At 35.4% G+C, this 18,119-nt stretch overlaps 1 protein-coding gene across 5 annotated transcripts in view; it reads left to right on the plus strand.

The window, feature by feature from the left end:
• The window catches only part of LOC119079404 (protein GDAP2 homolog), a 46,110-nt gene that overhangs the window by 22,454 nt on the left and 5,537 nt on the right, over window positions 1-18,119 (plus strand). For 2 of the 5 annotated variants that reach the window (XM_037187293.1, XM_037187291.1), the window contains exons 7-8: window positions 6,872-7,002; window positions 7,097-7,197. In XM_037187293.1, coding sequence (XP_037043188.1) covers window positions 6,872-7,002; window positions 7,097-7,197 — 232 coding nt within the window. Of the gene's footprint in view, window positions 1-1,138; window positions 1,292-6,333; window positions 6,739-6,871; window positions 7,003-7,096; window positions 7,198-13,518; window positions 14,067-18,119 lie in introns of those variants that run through there. The other 3 variants (XM_037187294.1, XM_037187295.1, XM_037187296.1) reach the window with 3 other exon arrangements.

Raw genomic sequence — 18,119 nt, forward strand, 5'->3', positions numbered from 1 at the left:
TCATAACAGTGTAAACATAGAATGAGGTTCATTCAATAAAGTTTGTCTTATGCGGTGTTATGTCAGTGCAGAAACATAGCAGCAAACTACCAGGTGAAGCCATAAGTCTCAATCTATGTTCAGAGACACATTTCACATAACCGTCTTTACGACAGATCCATAACAATCAAACAGCCGAAAAATGCCACTGTACCGGCTCCACTCTATTCGATTTTCCAAAAATAAACTTCGTTCTATGGGTTAAGGTTGACAGACCATTACTAACGACAACGAGTCGTGTCAGTTGGTGTTGGTATCGATAAAAAAAGAAATATTTGCAAACCGGCTAAAAAGGCACAGCCGAAACCAAAAATTTGAACGTTTTGAGTAATCCGATTAGAACTGCGATTTCGTTGCAATAAGAGGTTTACAAGTAAATCGTAAAGTTTATCTAAATTAAGTGGGCGAAATTGCCAGTTAAATTTACCATTTTGTTTAATGGGCATAGAGAATTGCCGTCATATTAAGCATACACATAACCAGTCGCATTCTATATTATTATGACATAGGCTTTCCAATGCTCAACAGACACCGGCAAGGATTTCAGTCACGCGATTGACATCAGAACTTTTGTGGAATATCACAACTTTTCTGCAAACATTTTGCTTTATAAATGAGCAAAGGAAAAGAAAATTACAACCAAAATCCGAACACGCAAGAAAATTTACAGAAAGAAAAAAGAAAATTCTTGTTCCTAAATTATGCATTGACTGGTGCCGGGAATGGTATATGTTATGTAATGTAATGTGTTGCATGTATAGAATGCTTACATTTTCCCGATGCTATTTTGTCTTTTAACATGTCAATCATGCATCTAAACCAATAACAGTAGGTATGTGGCCATACAAACATACAATCATTCGAAATAAATGAAAAAAAAATGGAAAAAAAAATTGGTAACCTTCGGTAAAGGCAGGCACACGGTACATCAATAGTAAACATGTGTAACGTTATACCGATATGTGTCTACTTACGCCATTCGGGTAAATGGTAGGTAAATCGGTCGTCATACTTAATCTGTTTAGTCGTTCTGATAAGCAAAATCATTGATTAGTTTGTGTTCGAAAGCGCAATAGACAATTTTTTTTGTTCTCTCTATTCCGTACAGTACCTGGAACTACCTATGACAGTGAATGTTTTGAGGCACGTTTATTCAGTTCGTTTTGTTATAGTTAAAAGAAAGTTGTGCATTTAGTGTGATTTTGTGAGATTTTTATGGCATCCGAGGTTAATACGTTTCACATAAAAATCGGTAATGAGCTGGACGTTTCTTTTTTGTCTTTTATCATTCTCAAACTCAACGACCGTTCAAGAACGATAACAACGGTATAAACTAGTAAAGTGCTAAGATTCGCGCTTAATGAACCATGTTGAACCATTTTTTTTTATTTCGTTACAACATTACCTTAGCCAAGGTTACACGTCGAAATTTTGTACTGAGAATTTCGACACTGCAATTAACGGAATATTAATCCAATGACAAAACGTGCAATATTGCATGTGACACAAAAGTTTCTTTGTCAAATTAAGTACTAAAATGTAAACTCAGCGTGCATATATGACAAATAATTATCTTTACATAGTGGGATTGATAACACAATTCCAGTTTTAATTAGTCTGGTGAAGGTTTAGCCTGCAATGATTAATCGCCACAAATGGCTTAACTGCCAGTGTTTACTATTATATTAAATCACCAGAGTATTAATGAAACATCGAATGTTTTTCGTTGATCGTCGTTTTGTTGTTGAATTTAACCTTTACACACTTATGTTTGTGTGGGTGAAAAGCAAATATCTAGGGAACTAGGTAACAATACGTAGGGAACTACATCCACATTGCTCTCTAATGAACCAAGTAATGTCTGCAAGCTACGCTAATTTATAGCAAGTTTGACGAATCGGGCCTTTTTAAGAAGTTAAAGGCTAAATATAAATCAAACGCTGAAAGTGAATTCTCCCTTACTTTAGGAATTTTTTTAATAAATCGTTCCACTGAACTATTAAAAACTTCAACTTAAAAAATCCACCTGAAGTCGAAGTTCCATAACCATAACCATTTCATCTTTTGACAAAGACGACAACAACTATCAATTTTGAGTCAGCAGTCTCAGGTAGAAAAGTCAATGTTAAAACTAAGGAAGTACAAGATTTTGTACCAATTCGATAAAAACGGACGAAATAAAAGATTCGATCTCTGTGAATACTATTCAATAGGGCTGAATCGTCTACAAAAACACCCCTGGTAATACTCTCTCAAACTCTCAGCTCTCTGTGTCGAATTCCCACCTTATTTCTTCGTATTCTACAAACAATATTCTACATTTGGACTGACTACGCTATAATTTTCATGTAAATTCCAAAGGCTACTTGACACTTTCACCACCTTAATAAAAGTAGTTTGTTTGCTAGAGTATTACCACTGGGCGATATACCCGACAATTTTTGAAACATTCATACAAAAAATGAGAAAGCTCGTCGGTATGGCCTGGCTAGGCCGGGTCAGTATGGCGTATGAGAGTTATCTGAGCAAAATTAAATTTTCATAAACCCGTAATTCTATTACGTTGATAATATGAAGAAAAGAAGAACTTTTAAAACATCCCGTCGACGTTACTGAACTGTTAAGGCCTTCTCGCATTTACCCCGTTTCCACCACAAGTGGTTTAGACAATAGAAACGTCACGGAGTTTTTATGGTTTAAACACTCTTCTTACCAGACTAAGTGCCCGGAGGCTGCGGCAGCCTTTCATTCATGATTTCGATTAAAGTCCGTTATCATTGCCAAATTCAGTATGTCGATTATGCACCTGACTACGGTGTCTCAGTACAACACAATGGGCAATAATTGATGTTTAATTTACAAAAGGGATTATTTCAATAGTGCTAAATATACCCCAAACGTTTGTTTGGAAACGGATTTTTTCTTAGTATTTCGACATGCAACTGCTTAAATATTCAACGATGTAATGATATTCTTACGGAATTATTTATGAAGTCTTTATCGTAAATAGTTTACTATATGATGAACTGATAAATGTGTCATTATGCAAGGTCGGTAGGTGGCTCACCACCAACCAAAAAAAAAGAGTGTTCTAATCCATTCATCTATAATAACTATTGAATAATAAAATTCGATTAGTTTTGTTTGCCCACATTTAATTCATGAGAACGAATATCCAACAACAAATTTTGTTCATAGTCAAGTGATCATTATGTCCAGACTATTTATTTTGGGGTGGTTATTCATGCAAGAATAGAATGGAAGTGACGCTTGCGATAATTACTAGTAACAAAGTTTCACAAACAAAACTGTAAATAATTCTTCATAATCTGAACGATTTTACTCTCCAAAATTTTTTACATTTTTCGTGTCGAATCAGCTTTTGTTGAGCATTCATTTTTCTTGTAAACTATTTCACTATCAGCTTTGGAACACTGTATTAAAAAACCGCATTTTTCAACAATACCTTTTTAGAGGCATCAGTACTAAGCTATTTCATTTTTGATGAAATCCTTTTCGAAAAATGTACGGCCGCTATTGCGTCGTTATTACGACGACGAATGTGTTAGCTTTAAGAGGCACCGGTACTAAGCTAAGCCTACATTTGTGTGCCTCATATTTGATTTTTGATGATATCTTTCCATCAGAATCCTTTTTCAAAAATGTAGGACCGCAATTCCGACTACAAATGTGTTAGCTTTCAACAGAAAATACATTTGGTTGTAAGTCGTTTGACCAGCTATGAGAAAAGTGATCGGTTTAACGAAATTTTCATAACCTGCTGACGTTTCTCAGAGTCGATCAAACTGCTGCAACCAAATGTATTTTCTATTGAAAGCTACCACATTCGTGGTCGGAATTGCGATAGTACATTTTTCAAAAAGGATTCTGATATCATCAAAAGTAAACTTAAATCCAGTATTTAAAAATCGTCCTAATGTATGCTTTTCAGTAAAGCACTGATGCCTGAATTAATTTTGGTTGAAGTCGTTTGACCGGCTCTGAGAAACGCGAGCAGCTTTTTAACCCAAGCGGGTTTTGGCTGACTCCACAACAGCATTTCGCCATCTTTGACGATCCTCGGCAACAACTTTCAAAAATGGTAGCCTATATTTGCATATTATTACAAACGAACTTTGTAAAATGTTTTGGGCTTTTAAGATGCATCGATGCTTTGCTGAAAAGCGTACATCTGGGCGTTTTTTAAATACATGGATTTTAGTTTACTTTTAGAATCCTCTTCGGAAAATGTACGATCGCAATAACAACCATGAATGTGTTAGCTTTAAATAAAATTTAGTTTTGGTTTAAGTCGTTTGACCTGCACCGAGAAAAGTGAGCAATTTACCGAATTTTTCATAAACTGCTCAGTTTTCTCAGCGTTTGTCAAGCTGCTACAACCAATAGTATATTTCAACATACCCCAATACACACATCGAGTTCACCAATACACACCAATACACTCTCACGTATACAGAAAAACTATTCTCTGTTGACACATTCGTGGTCGTTATTGCGGTCATACAGTTTTGAAAAAGGATTCTGGTGGAAAGATATCATCGAAAGTAAACTAAAATCCATGTATGTTGCCGGTTATTGTGACTTGTCAACTTTAGGCACACCGGAAAGTGCTAAGGGAGTCGAGGAATACCTCCAAATAAATTTCTAAAAATCAAAAATTTGACTTTTAGAAAATTATTTGGAGGCATTCCTCCACCCCCTTAGCACTTTCCGGCGTGCCTAAAGTGCCTGCTCGAGTATTATCCCCTAAGTGTTAAAAAATGCCCAAATGTATGGTTTTCAGCAAAGCATCGATGCCTCTTAAAAGTCCAAAACATTTTACAAATCGCCACTGTTCCTTCGTTTGTCCTTCGTCCAGTGTTTGATAACAAATCTAGTACTTCTTTAGCTTTACCTAAGGTTTCGCTATGTAAGATAAACCTAGCTATAGATTATAATTTAGTGTTGACGTCGTTGTCAATAACAGATGATTTGTCTGTTATAGAATGTTTAGAAAACGCTAAATAATTTTACCTTATATAAGTCCGATGGCCGCGAAAGACGTGCCAAAATCTTGTAGTGCTTCCAAAGATTCGTATTGCGAGATAATTTAAACATTTACCATTGGTTCCGGTTTCGATTGTTTTCCCATTTTGACTCTTCAGAAAGAAAGAAAAATCAGCGTCGTCCGTCCTGTACCTGTTGACTTACATGGACACTGACATGTCATCTTCAATAATATCAAAATACGTAAACATATTGAATGCAAATACGTAAAAACGAACAGAACCCTATTTTCGAGTGAATTAAAGGGCAGCACTATTATATCGTTCTGCAGATTTCTATAGATGCTATGGTGTTTGAATACCTTTCCATTTACAATGTATCACACTTAACCACATGAACCAAGCTTCATACAAATTCTCCCGAACGTGCGGTTCCGTTATTGTATGTGATCCGCTTACGGTTTCCATTACCTTCAACTCTTATATACATACTTTGCTTCAAGGTAACGAAAATTTTACGAACGACCCCTTTTATGCAGTCGAACAATTTCGAATATTCCATTCCATTTTCCCATTTTGCTTTCAAATATTTCAAACACGTCAGTAATATGCAAATACACAGACGTAGATATGCCATTCTGGTTATGGAAATAACATGACACATTCGATGGTTTTTATGAAGCGGCGGTGATATCGTCGGCAAAATAATTGACAAAGATAAATTGTAAATTTTCATCAACAAAACGGGAAATTATTTATCTGTCCTTTCGATTCAAGGATGAGTAATTTAATTGATCATTCACTATTTTTCACTTCGAATATTTTAACTTGAAAGATTTTTTTAAATTCTTCCGATATAGTCTTTAAAACACGAGATGCTTCAAGAGTACTAAGACCGTGAGTCGAGTCTTTGTATGTGCGTCAAGCTTTTGAGCTTTTCGATCAAACGTCACGATTACTCTCTTAAGTAGGATTAGTATAATTAGACTTTACGTTTCCGCACAAATCGACCTTAATCACTAACATGAAACTAACGCTCTGATTCAAACGTCTGTCCGGAAGTGTACTAAATGAAATGATCTCTCAGTCCCGTAAACTTGTCAATAAAACGATATTTACATGCGACGTGAAAAGTGCTACGTGCTTTTGTTTGATGTACTAATTTCACCTATAAACACGGTGTTTACTAAACGCCATATGATCGTTAATTAACAACGAAAATTCGTATTTTCTATTCAGTCTGTTATCGTCGTGATATAAAGAGCGCAATCCGAAGCACACAATCTTTAATGAATTGTATCGTTTAATGGAGATTCGTCTAGTTTTTCTGAGTTGAGAGTTGTCTGTCTTTGAATGTAGAATAAAAATGAATAAAAAGTTGTGTACTGCCGACGCGCCATGAAGCAAGGTTCATTTGCATAATTGTGCATAGTTATTGGAAGAAATTGTTGCATTGCAATTACGTCCATTAATTGTTTACATTTACGTTGTAAAAATGGAATTACCATAACCGAACCGCACACACCGTAACCGAAAAAAAAACCTTTGATCATTGTGATACGTGAAACCGTCACTATCACTTCAACAGATTTTCTGCAAGAACTTAACTTAATATATCCACCCACATCACTGTGTTCATGGTATCAAATTTACCCAAAAATAGAAATGCTAAACGAATCGTTTGAGTTCTCGTGTATGTATAACAATTGTAATTGTATTTATACAGAAGATAAATTTGTTTATTTACCTCGATGATAAAATTTACTGTAACCACAAAATAACAATCGGACTATTTAACAGCAAAAAATTATTTTTTTTCTTTACAGCCGATGATGAATCGGATGAAAATCCACACAATGATTTGGATGGTGGATTGGATATCGACTACAAATACTCGAATGGTTTCAGTTTGAGTTCGCATTTAAATATCGGCCAACATTCGTTTTCGCAGATGCAGGTTTGTGTTATTGGTTTGCTGGCGCGGAGCTTTTCAAACCGTTTCGAAGCTTTTGAGCTTTTGTACTAAAACTTTTTTTTTTGTTATTCAACAGGGTGACCTAGATAGGCAACGGCTATTGGGTGATAGGCCTCGTGCTAATTTGTATGAGAATATTATTGAAGAAGGTATCGAGGGAATAGAACATCAAGAACGGTAAGTACATTTGGTTGTTACATTTAAAATTTGTATTTTGTTCCCTGAGATGTCAAAAGCTTCCTTGCTAGAGGTTTATTTTTGAGCAGATTTTTACATTCATTTCAGTAATGTAGCTAGTTAAAGTGATCACATTGGTATTTTGACATAGAGTCTTTGAGAGATTTTGCTAAAAGAAAATAATTGGAAATAAGCAAAATATTCGAAAACAACTTCGGTGTTACATGACTTCAGTGAGGGTAAAATGATAAATTCGTATTTTTGCAGCTACAGAAAGTAAATAATTTCGTGGCGCAATAGCTGGTTTTCTTTCAGCTGATTTCATTACTAATACGATCTGCATTGATCGCTTGTTACCGGTCAATTACATACACGTATTTAAAAAGTACGGCAAGATTAGCACAAAGTAAAGAAACGTTACAATGGTCAGGTCACCACCTGACACAAAACCAGTTGTTGCAAGAAATGATTCATAACAAAATTATTTACTCATTGTAGTCAGAAAATGACAGAAAATTGTAAAACGAAAATCGCCCGGGCAAAAATTTATTGTCTTCTAACCGCCCGAGTCAGAACAAAAGCTTGATCCGCCCCTGCCATCAAGTGACTGATGTAATACCTTTTACATACTCGTAGAGTAGAGTTTTTGGGAGGCTTCTCCGTTGAGAAGTAGGAACCCAACCCAGATCAAAGATCCTTTGTTCCGTACTCCCTGACCTTTCTACTCTGTCAGGAAAATTTCCCTGTTTTCGACGTGAAGTTGTTAAGACGTTTTTCATTCAATGATTCTCATCTTGGAGATCATAATAACCGAAGGTGCGAAACTTGAGATTGTAAAGTGGACAATCCCTAGACTTTGTACACCAGTCTCAGGTGGCAGAGATTACGACCAAAACTACTAGTCATGTACTATCAACAACGAAGACGAGAGTCCGTTTACGACGACGATGAGTCTCGTTAGTGCTTAGATAGATAGAATAAGATAGAATAACCTGCACCTAAGCCTCAGATGGGCCTGTTGTACTTCCCCACAGTTACTTAAATTCTTTTGGTTTTATTTATGAATTTAAGGATGTCTGCTGGAGCAATACTCCATATTGAGTTGTAATTGATTGTATACGAGCCTAGATGTGTTGCTCTTGACTTGATATACGCTGGACAATGGCAAAGGAAGTGTTCTGTAGTTTCAATATCGCCGCACATGTCCCAATACGGGTCAGTCGATATACCTATCGTGTGAAGATGTTTTTTCAAGGTGTTATGACCTGTTAGAACGCTTGTGAGCCTTTTAATATTGGATCTACTGAGCGACAAGAGATACTTAGTATTTTTGTCGTTTATTTTTATTGAGTTTCTGGCTTGTCGCGCGGTGTTCAATGAATTCCAGTGATTTTTGAACTTTTGGGCTTTCCAGTCCGATATTGTTCGTTGGAGGGTAGAAAATGATACTGCGGTCGCTGGTTCGGGGCCAGTGAAACGAGTACTAGAAGCTAGTCCTGCTAGTTCGTCCGCTTTTTCATTACCGGCTATTTTTGAGTGACCTGGGACCCAGATAAGTGAAATTTGGATAGATTCCGACAATTTTTGAATTGTGTCGCGGCATTCAAGTACTATTGCTGACGAAAATTTATATCTCATTATGGCTTTCATTGCTCCTTGACTATCTGTGCATACGACGACAGGTGGGGAGTTTGAGACGCAATGTTTAAGAATGTATCTACAACATTCAAGTATTCCATATATTTCTGTTACGAAGACCGTAGTATACTTGCCAAGTGGAATGAAAAGTTCTTTTCCCATAGTTGGGCAAAAAATACCTGAGCCGGTCATGTTATTGCAACGTGAACCGTCCGTAAACCATGATACCTTATCACTTAAACTCAAGTCAGAATTTGACCAGTGTTCACGCTCCGGGATATTGACACTGAATGATCTCTTGAATCTGTAAGTTGGCGTGATTAAGTCACAGGGCATGTTTAGTTCTGGAGATTGATTTATCATTGTTTTCCACAGTTTTGAGTGACCGAAATTTGATTCACAGTTAAGGAGGGAGGATTGTTTGAGTCGTAGAAGAGACGCTCGGGCAACCGATTCTATGTGGATGTGTAATGGTTCAATGTTCAGTAGCGCTTCGAGCGTGCTTTCTTATAGGCTAAGAGAAATATTACCTTTGTTATAAAAGTCTCACTTTCGCTTGAATGTACATGAAATTCATCGTAACCTTTTCATCCAATGTTTTCTCCTCGATTTGTACTTATGACTAATAGAAGAAGAATTACTAATCCAGCACCTCTCTCAGATAGAATGTGTATCAAACGGTGTTTGTTTTGCATTCTTATGTAAATTCTTTCAATTTTACCGATCAACGCATTCTATCTCAGCGAGGTAAGCTAACAGCTAATAATTATCTGCAATCAGTACCAACATTTTCGAACTTGTGGAACGTAAATACGAAGAAACACTTCCCAGGTGGACAGTAATGACGCATTTCCAGTACATGATTATGGAATAATTTTAGTTTAAAGGCTAGCTTCTAGGCGCTAGAATAATGTGCACGCGCTATCTGTTTATTATGAATACCATTCCAAGACCGGTTTACTCTTTGTTGCTTATGATTTTTCATATTCGTTTAACTAATAAATAAAACATCTACTGATGCTTTACCACAGCAACGTATTCCGCGGTTGACGCATTAACTTACCAGTAGTGGAAAATAAAGTCAATTTTATCAATCACAGCTTTAGGTAACAAAACTGTGCTTTGTTTTTGCTCTTGTCAAGGTTTTTTCACTTCTAGATTTCATTTTATTATGAGTCGCAGTCGGGAAAACTAGATATTTGCATATAATGTTCACTATAATTACCTTTCTAAGCCTAAGTAAAACGTGATTTATTTCTTGGTTTATCAATTCAGTCATTTACTTCGACGTTTTATTTATCTCATTCGGTACGTTTCTGCTGTAACATTCCGCAACGTTTTGTAAAATGAGCTGGTACAAGCAAATATTGAATTTTATTTTCCAAATAATAATTAAAGTTGTTTAAACAATTTTAACCACTTTAATCTCAATTCCAACCCATCGTTCGACATACAAATTTGTTTATGCGATTGTGACACTCGCCAACAATCATTTATTTGAATAAAATTTGAGATAAAGAAAAAAATATTTTATTCTTCCATTTTACACAACTTTGGATAGAATTTTTATTGCCACTGCAAAATGATCTCGACTTAAGAAATTTATTGCCTGAGGTTTGAATCATATATTTTTTTCGGTATTCTACGTCAAATAGAGACTGTCAACCTAAAGTTTAGGTGTGATGATTGTAAAATGTTGACTCAACCTCTTGCCAAAACATGTTATCATGATTTATGAGTCAATTGCAACAAAAGATTAAAGATAATTTTACTCATCTTGGTGATGCGAGGAAAGAAATTAAAATTGGAAATTGCTGGAACAGTAGACGGTAAATTTCAATGATCATTGGTCCACGAATCAAATACAACTTTAACGCAGAATGATACTATGAGATATTATAAGAGCCGACAGTGCCAATCATATTATCAACCAAATTCTACACTCTCCAAAGAATTATTTTGTTTATAATTTTCACTAAGTATCTTATGCAAATTACGGCAGTGTATACGTACATGGTAGATATTGGACACCTTTTTGTAATAACCAAGTTTCTACTATTTAAAAAATGTCTTTAAACATGGTTATTGCAAAATACAGCTGAATATGTCCGATGAATTGAAGTTAAATAGCCGGTTCTCATAATTCTCTCCCAGATCTTTATGCTTAGAATTGGTCTGCTTTTAAAAGTATCGATTTGACCGCTTCAATCAGATCCTGTGTAATCGTCAAAATGTTTTCCTGAATTTTCATGAACTTTCTCAAATTTTCACAAAATTTTCGCAAAAATTATTTTTTTTTTGAAAAGTTGTAAAAATTCGAGAAATCGTTTTCACGATTACAGACTGTGGCACCAATTGGTGATGCATCATCCATAACATAAACGAGTACGCCGGAAGCAGTTGCTGTCCAGTCATGATTTCACTTCATTTTCGTTACAAAAAAATCTTCAGACTAAATTAATTTGAAAATGCTTCGAGCTGGACTGAATCAGCTTATATTCCATAAAAGATGCGAGAAAGTATCGACGGAACCATTTACTTTTACAACAATTACACAGACCGTAGCTTGTCATAGTTTCACCTTACATTTTTTGTGAATCACATGAACAATATGTTTGCGTCCAAGCTCAAAGAACCAATGTCATTATCCTTAACAAAACGAAAAATTTCCATTCGTTTATCAATTCCTTGTGACGCAATAAATAATTGGTCCCATTGACTACAAATGTATATCAATTACCATTACACAGGTCCGTTTGACGTCATAACCACTATGATTGTAGGACATTGATTTCAAGTAAATTGTGACTGGAATATTGCGTGGTAAAATTCTAGAAATTACTGAAATAATACGATGACCAGAGCATGGGTTTAGTTCGAAAATTATATTGATTTTATAATGTAAGCATTCCGCAGCGAGTAAAATGTAAACAATATTGGAATAATTACCGTAAATGACATCAACCATAATGATTATGAGAGGCTACGCGTGTAGTGGATCCCAATCATCCAATATCAGTAATTTACTTTGTCTATGCCAGAGGGAAACGAACTAGTAGATAAAATAAATAGAAAAAAAAAATATCTATGAAATTGCTTTATCCCGCTTGCATTGCTTGCGTACTTAGGTTCTACTCTATTTGTATTGCTAACAAGATGATACGTAGAGAGCCAATGTTACTCCCTTTTTCGAGTATGCTTTTGGAGGAATTGTATTAGTAACTATGTGTGATTTTTCCGATTACAATTATTAATTTTTGTCGTAGCTCTCCCTTACTACCGGAAAATGATTACGAGTAAGTACAAGTCTTTAAAACAGAAAAAAATATTTCCACCTATATCGATAAATTCAACCAACCATTTTCCAGTTTATTCTGGTCTGTTCAGGCTATTATGACAGTACGAAAACGTGTTGATGTTACATGGAGTCACCACTTCATCTTATACGTTGCAAGACTTTTCCCAATGAAAATTATTAAAACGAAAAAACGAAACTTAAATACGACGCAAGAATATTGGTTGTTTATTCAACTGTTTCTCTGAAAACCATCTGTAATGCTATACCTATCCAGCAATGTCGATCTAATAAATTAAAGCGAATGGAGCAATTGGTGTAGTTCTCTAATAAAGAAAACCGAAGTAAATCTGTGAGACGATGGCTAGTGTTCGAGATACCAATTGAAATATATTCAGAGAGATACAATGGATCTGTTATTTTGGCATTCTGGCCGGCAACACTTATGTAGTAAGAAAGAAGACATATTCTGTCACTGTTTAAGGTTGAGGGGTCATAAATAACTGGGAAATAATAGTACATTACTATACCAGTGAAGTAATTTGATATCTCGTATCCAGATGAGTAAACGTATCCGAGGGCATCAAATTATTTCACGTGTAAAGTATAACGTTTTACTTTACGAGCGAGGGAAAAGGTTTTCACTAGTGAGGGAATAGCCACATTACCTCACTAGTAAAGTAAATAGAGTGTTTCTTGACGATTTTTCAGTGTCTATAGGCACATAATCTCGTTAGGATATGAGATACTCACTACGGATCCCCGATTGGAATAGGTCAATAGCGCATCAACTCAAATTTTCCCTTCCATTTTCCATGAAAGCTTTACTTAGCAAAGCCCAGCTCTAGGCAGGATGTGAATGCTTCTATTTCCATAAATAAAAATTGCTTGAACGTCACACCATATTTCCGAATCAAAATCAAACAGAAATACCTTTCGGCACAACAAATTCTCAGCGGTATTTTTAGAAGTGATTGTAATTTACATGTCTGTCGGGTCATATATTTTTGTGCATGTTTACCGAAATGGTATAGATAAAACAAAGCAGAAACCTCACTTCTGGTGCGAACCGACTCGTACATTATTCACAATTTTCATATGATGGGACAAGGACTTTTACCCCATTCCGAAAAGTTATAAACTTTACAATAATAACAAAAAGCGTCACACACTGTAAATGTCGCCGTGGTGCGCTAGGTAACCAGAAACAAATATTTTGGTTTTGTCTCTCATTCGCACCAAGCATTTTACATTGTGCTTTTGGTACAACGAACGTCACACCATGCTATATTACCGCGTCTGCGGAGTAAATCACTCTTTTAAATGCTCCCTCACAGTCTCTCACTCGCATATAGTTTTCAAGCAGACAAAATTTTCACTTCATCGTCAGTTCTAAATTTGGATTCGTTTCTATTGGACGTTTAAGCGTTTATTTACGAGAAGAATTTTTTTTGTATTAAAACATATTGGGATATATTGTCGCGGTTATTATACATACGTACGCATCGTTTTTAGAAAAGTTTTCCGATACATATTTATACTATGGTTACATAAAGTGGAAAATTGAAATAAATTTTGATGAAATCGTGAAGGAAATTAAAAGAGAATCGTTGTGAAGGAAATAATAAGAACGAAAAAGTTACACCAGAAAAACATTTAATGAAAATATAGTGCCTTCCTTCGTCGAATCAATATTTCACAACAACAAAAACATTGATTTTCTTTGTGAATTGTACTGAAACATTTTGTCTAACCAGAGCACCAATATAAATTTTTCCACATATCACTGCTGTCTATAGCATACGTACGGAGTAAAGTTTATCAATAAAACCGCATACAAAATGATGACAATGGTGGAAGGAACATCAATTGAATTGGGTGATCCAATTCCACAAGAGGTTGCACCAGAAATTCAAATTGAAACTCCAGAAGAAAGGTTAGTTTGTTCTAACAACGAAACGTCGTCGACGAAAATACGACAAAAACAAGCGATGGGCCTAAAAGAGAATATTTGTTAAAATAATTGAAGTAACAGATTTTGTATCCAACATTCAGCGTTACTTTAATCAAACGAAGTAATAGATTTAGTGATTCTTCGATGTACTTGTCTTTTCTAAAAGGTTAAGTAGAAAATATTCGCATGATCAGATTCAGTGCACTTTAAAATCAGCTCAAAAACAACATTTTAGCACTTCAATAGATCGTGCCTTTCCACTTAACATACATGACTTAAATGTGTACCTATGGTCGCGATTCTAATATTTCATTTGACTGGTTCAATTTATCATAAAATGGAACAAACAAAATTTTTGTTTATTATTTTGAGTGTTTTCGTCAACAACAATTTTTCATAGTTCGACTGGAAATGAGATTGGGGAGATTATAAACGTGTGGTGCCTAGGTTTTTAATTTTGAAATATTGTTTATATTTTCGTGATTGGCATTGTTGACGAACATGTTTTACAAGTTGCAAATGGTAATTGATTTGATGCAACATTTTCACTAAAACTCCTCGTCACTCGCTTTTAATGTTAATGTGTTTACATATTTCCTAAGCCTTTTCATGGTTTCAAACCTCACTGTTATAAGTTCTAAAACTCGTAGATACCTAATTGAGTCATCAAAGGATACTATTCATCTTCAGAATCGTCCCAAAAATTCGACTTCACCTTCAAAACTGATAGTCTAAAGGCATTGCGTGTTACACGCTCAAGTCCTTGAATTGTTTTTTTTTATTGATTTCTCTCCTAGAATATGTGCACACTTTGTTGAAATTTATGTTCTAAGAAAATGTGTAATAAAAATACGATTACGACGACGTAACGGAATGAAGTTTTCTGATGGTAATTTTAATTAATTCTTTACGAGAATGTGATTTTATTTCAATTATAAAATGTTATTCATTGTCTTGAATGTAAATTAATCAGAATTAAGTACTTAAACTGCTAATAACTCTTATCGCATTTAATTAGCATCAAATTTGTAAATTATTTCAAAAGCATTGGAACGGTTCTCGGCGTTTTCTGTTGTTTGTGATAGTTAACTTTTTTGATTGAATCAAGGAGTGATTCGTGCCGCTATTTCATCACACTTTGTAGTTGCCATTAGTGGTCCTTGGATCATTTAATCTGAAGATTAAATCCGATTAAGACAGGCAGTGATTACTTTTAACGGATGAAAGTAACGGTTGAAGTTCGTGCCTCAAAAATATTATTTTACGTGCTTCTGGTCGGTAAATGCATTTTTTGAGTACATTTTTCGCATTTACCCACCAGAAGCACGTAAAGCACTGTACGTCGGAGGTTCCAAATTTTTATTTTGAGGAGTGGAAATGCAGCACTCCCCTTCGGGTCGGGCCATAACGCAGTACCGGACTGGCTCGAAAAAGGCCCATCGGGAATCCCCCGAATTCACCGTATGGCCAGTCCGGGCCTGCCATAACGTCTCCACCCGTCAAAATAAAAATTTGGAACCTCGGACGTAATGTACTATTAACAGAAAAAGGACCGTACGTTTAAAGAAATAAAGGCGCTTAGAGTGGATGGAGGTTTTTCAGCAGTCATGGACTATTTTTGGGACAACCTCTTTTCATATTTTCTTGAATCTTCCCATATTTCCTAGATTTTCCTTAATTTTTTCTGAAATTTTTTTGGGAAAAAGAAAAATTTAGTAAATCAATAAAATATGGAAAAACGTTTTCCCAAAAATGGCTGATTTTTTTGACAAGGATTATATGTGATTTCCCACTCGAAAATGGTTCATGTCATAAACCGATGAAATGTGACTGAAGGACACATTGAGGTAAAAAAAATCCTTTTCACAACTCAGGCGAGGAAATAGTCATTTTCTCCCTCAGCTGAATCTTCGGAAGCCTTCGGTTGTTAACAAACAACTACTTATGATGATGCTAAGTTAAAAACAAACAAATGTAACGATTTATGAGCAGTGGGCAAATAATAGAAATGGTGCTACTTGTGGGATGTTTGTTAATTCGGGCAAGAACCCATTTCCATCATTTGTCCCATATAACAGTATTTTGCCGGTCAACTAACGACAAATTTAGGACTCAGTGGATTATTTAGAAAAAGCTGTTTTGTGAGAAGAATGTGTAGGGACAGTGTAGCTATTGACAAATTGCAAGAATCAGTTGTATCTAGCCACTCCCTCCACGAATTGAAACGAAATAATTTCTTTTCGTTTTTACACTCTACTCTTACACACTATCAACCGTTCACCCATTTAAAGTGCTGTAATGAGCACAGAATTATGAAATCAATTTATTCAGCGAACATTGGTCAGCTAAAATGTGAATTGAAATTATATCGGAAAACCAAATGCTTCTGTCTCGTTCATATCAATTTTCCCATTGATTGAATCTGAACAACACACATGAGGTTTTATCTAATGAAATTCACGCTAAATTTACAATTTCCAGTTGCGTTGAAAAGCCTAATCCGTCACAGACCAATCGATAGTGCACTACAAAACTGTAAATGCAACACGAACGATGTATATCGTGCTAATTGATAACTAACTCGATTTTACACGCGCTATAATAAACTCAATGATGTATGGACATGAGTATCTGACGATGTATCTGATTCATTATCTTTTACATGACAGAAAAAAACGCAAGCTCCGCTTTTTTAGTATGTCAATAATACTGTCGTTTAGTTCACACATCACTTCATTTGGAATAGCGCAACCAATACTTTATTTCATGATATGGTGACTGGTGACTAATTTCGCTTAATTTTGATCAACATATCAATTATATTTTAGAATAATTTGTTTTTGTCATCATTCATCTATCTGTACGGCAGCCAATTATTAACTCTGTTCATTTTTTTTGTATACGAACGACGAACTTCTGTTTCAAATCATTTTTATATTCATTTTGCTTAAACAGAGCCTACAATCTACATAAAACATGTGCTGTACTCTGTGCAACAATGTTAACATAAAAAAGCATTTATTTATTTTTTGATGTCATGTCACGGTGATTTTGCATCCGAAAACTTTGAAAGCACATTGATTGAAAACATGTCTGAACTTTTCTCACATTTTTAAAAAAATTTCAAATGTGTGTCACAAGTCCACAATAATTGAAAGTAAAAACCTTTGCATACGGCGCGGCACGCGACTCGTACGTAAATAAATGCTGGTGCCTATTTCTAGGATATTATTCCATATTTAGGAAAAATGTGGAAGAATGTAGGAAAATTTTGAAAAATTTAGGAAAATGTGATCAAAGGATTTCCCAAAAATAGTCCTTGTGTGTTATCTACAGCAATTCCCCAGCTAATATTGTGAAAAGATCGTACTAAAAGCCTAAGCTTACAGGCGCTATTGTACAGGGAATTCTTGGAAATGTTGGATATTCTAGAAATTATTGTAAAAAATTTAAACAAACGAAATTCCGGGAAATTACTGTAGTACAGGATGCCTCAGTGGTTACGTATTAGCCTTCCACTTGAATGGCTTGGATGGCGTAACGGGCGTAACCCAAATATGATGATGTCTAGCCTACATTTAGGCGAGATATCAGCTGTGCGCCTAACGTCCTTCAAAGAGCATTTGCATACTTCGAAGCTTGGTTCACAAGCCGATGGTATGGTCCAGATTGAACTTGTTATTGGCCGTAAACGGCTACTGGTAAGGTCTCTTAACACATCAAATCAAATCAATGGCCCTGTTTAGGCACAACGTAGAAAATTCTCGTATATTACAAGCCTCAAGAAATTCATTGAAGATAAGGTGCTGTACGAGCTGCAAGCGAGTTCGACAAAACACCTGTGTTCATTTTGACTATCCATCAATTTTAAAAAAATCGCACTTTCGTTGCACCCTTTCTGCTATCTATACGCCAGCATACAGTTAGAGGCAGTGAAATCTCAGCATTAATTCGTTTCAGCTGTTTTTCAGCTGATCCACACATACAATCAAATCTGTTTATACGACCTTATACGGTCTTACCACTACCACACGC

Source organism: Bradysia coprophila, unplaced genomic scaffold, assembly GCF_014529535.1.
Source record: "Bradysia coprophila strain Holo2 unplaced genomic scaffold, BU_Bcop_v1 contig_324, whole genome shotgun sequence".
Lineage (NCBI taxonomy): Eukaryota > Metazoa > Arthropoda > Insecta > Diptera > Sciaridae > Bradysia > Bradysia coprophila.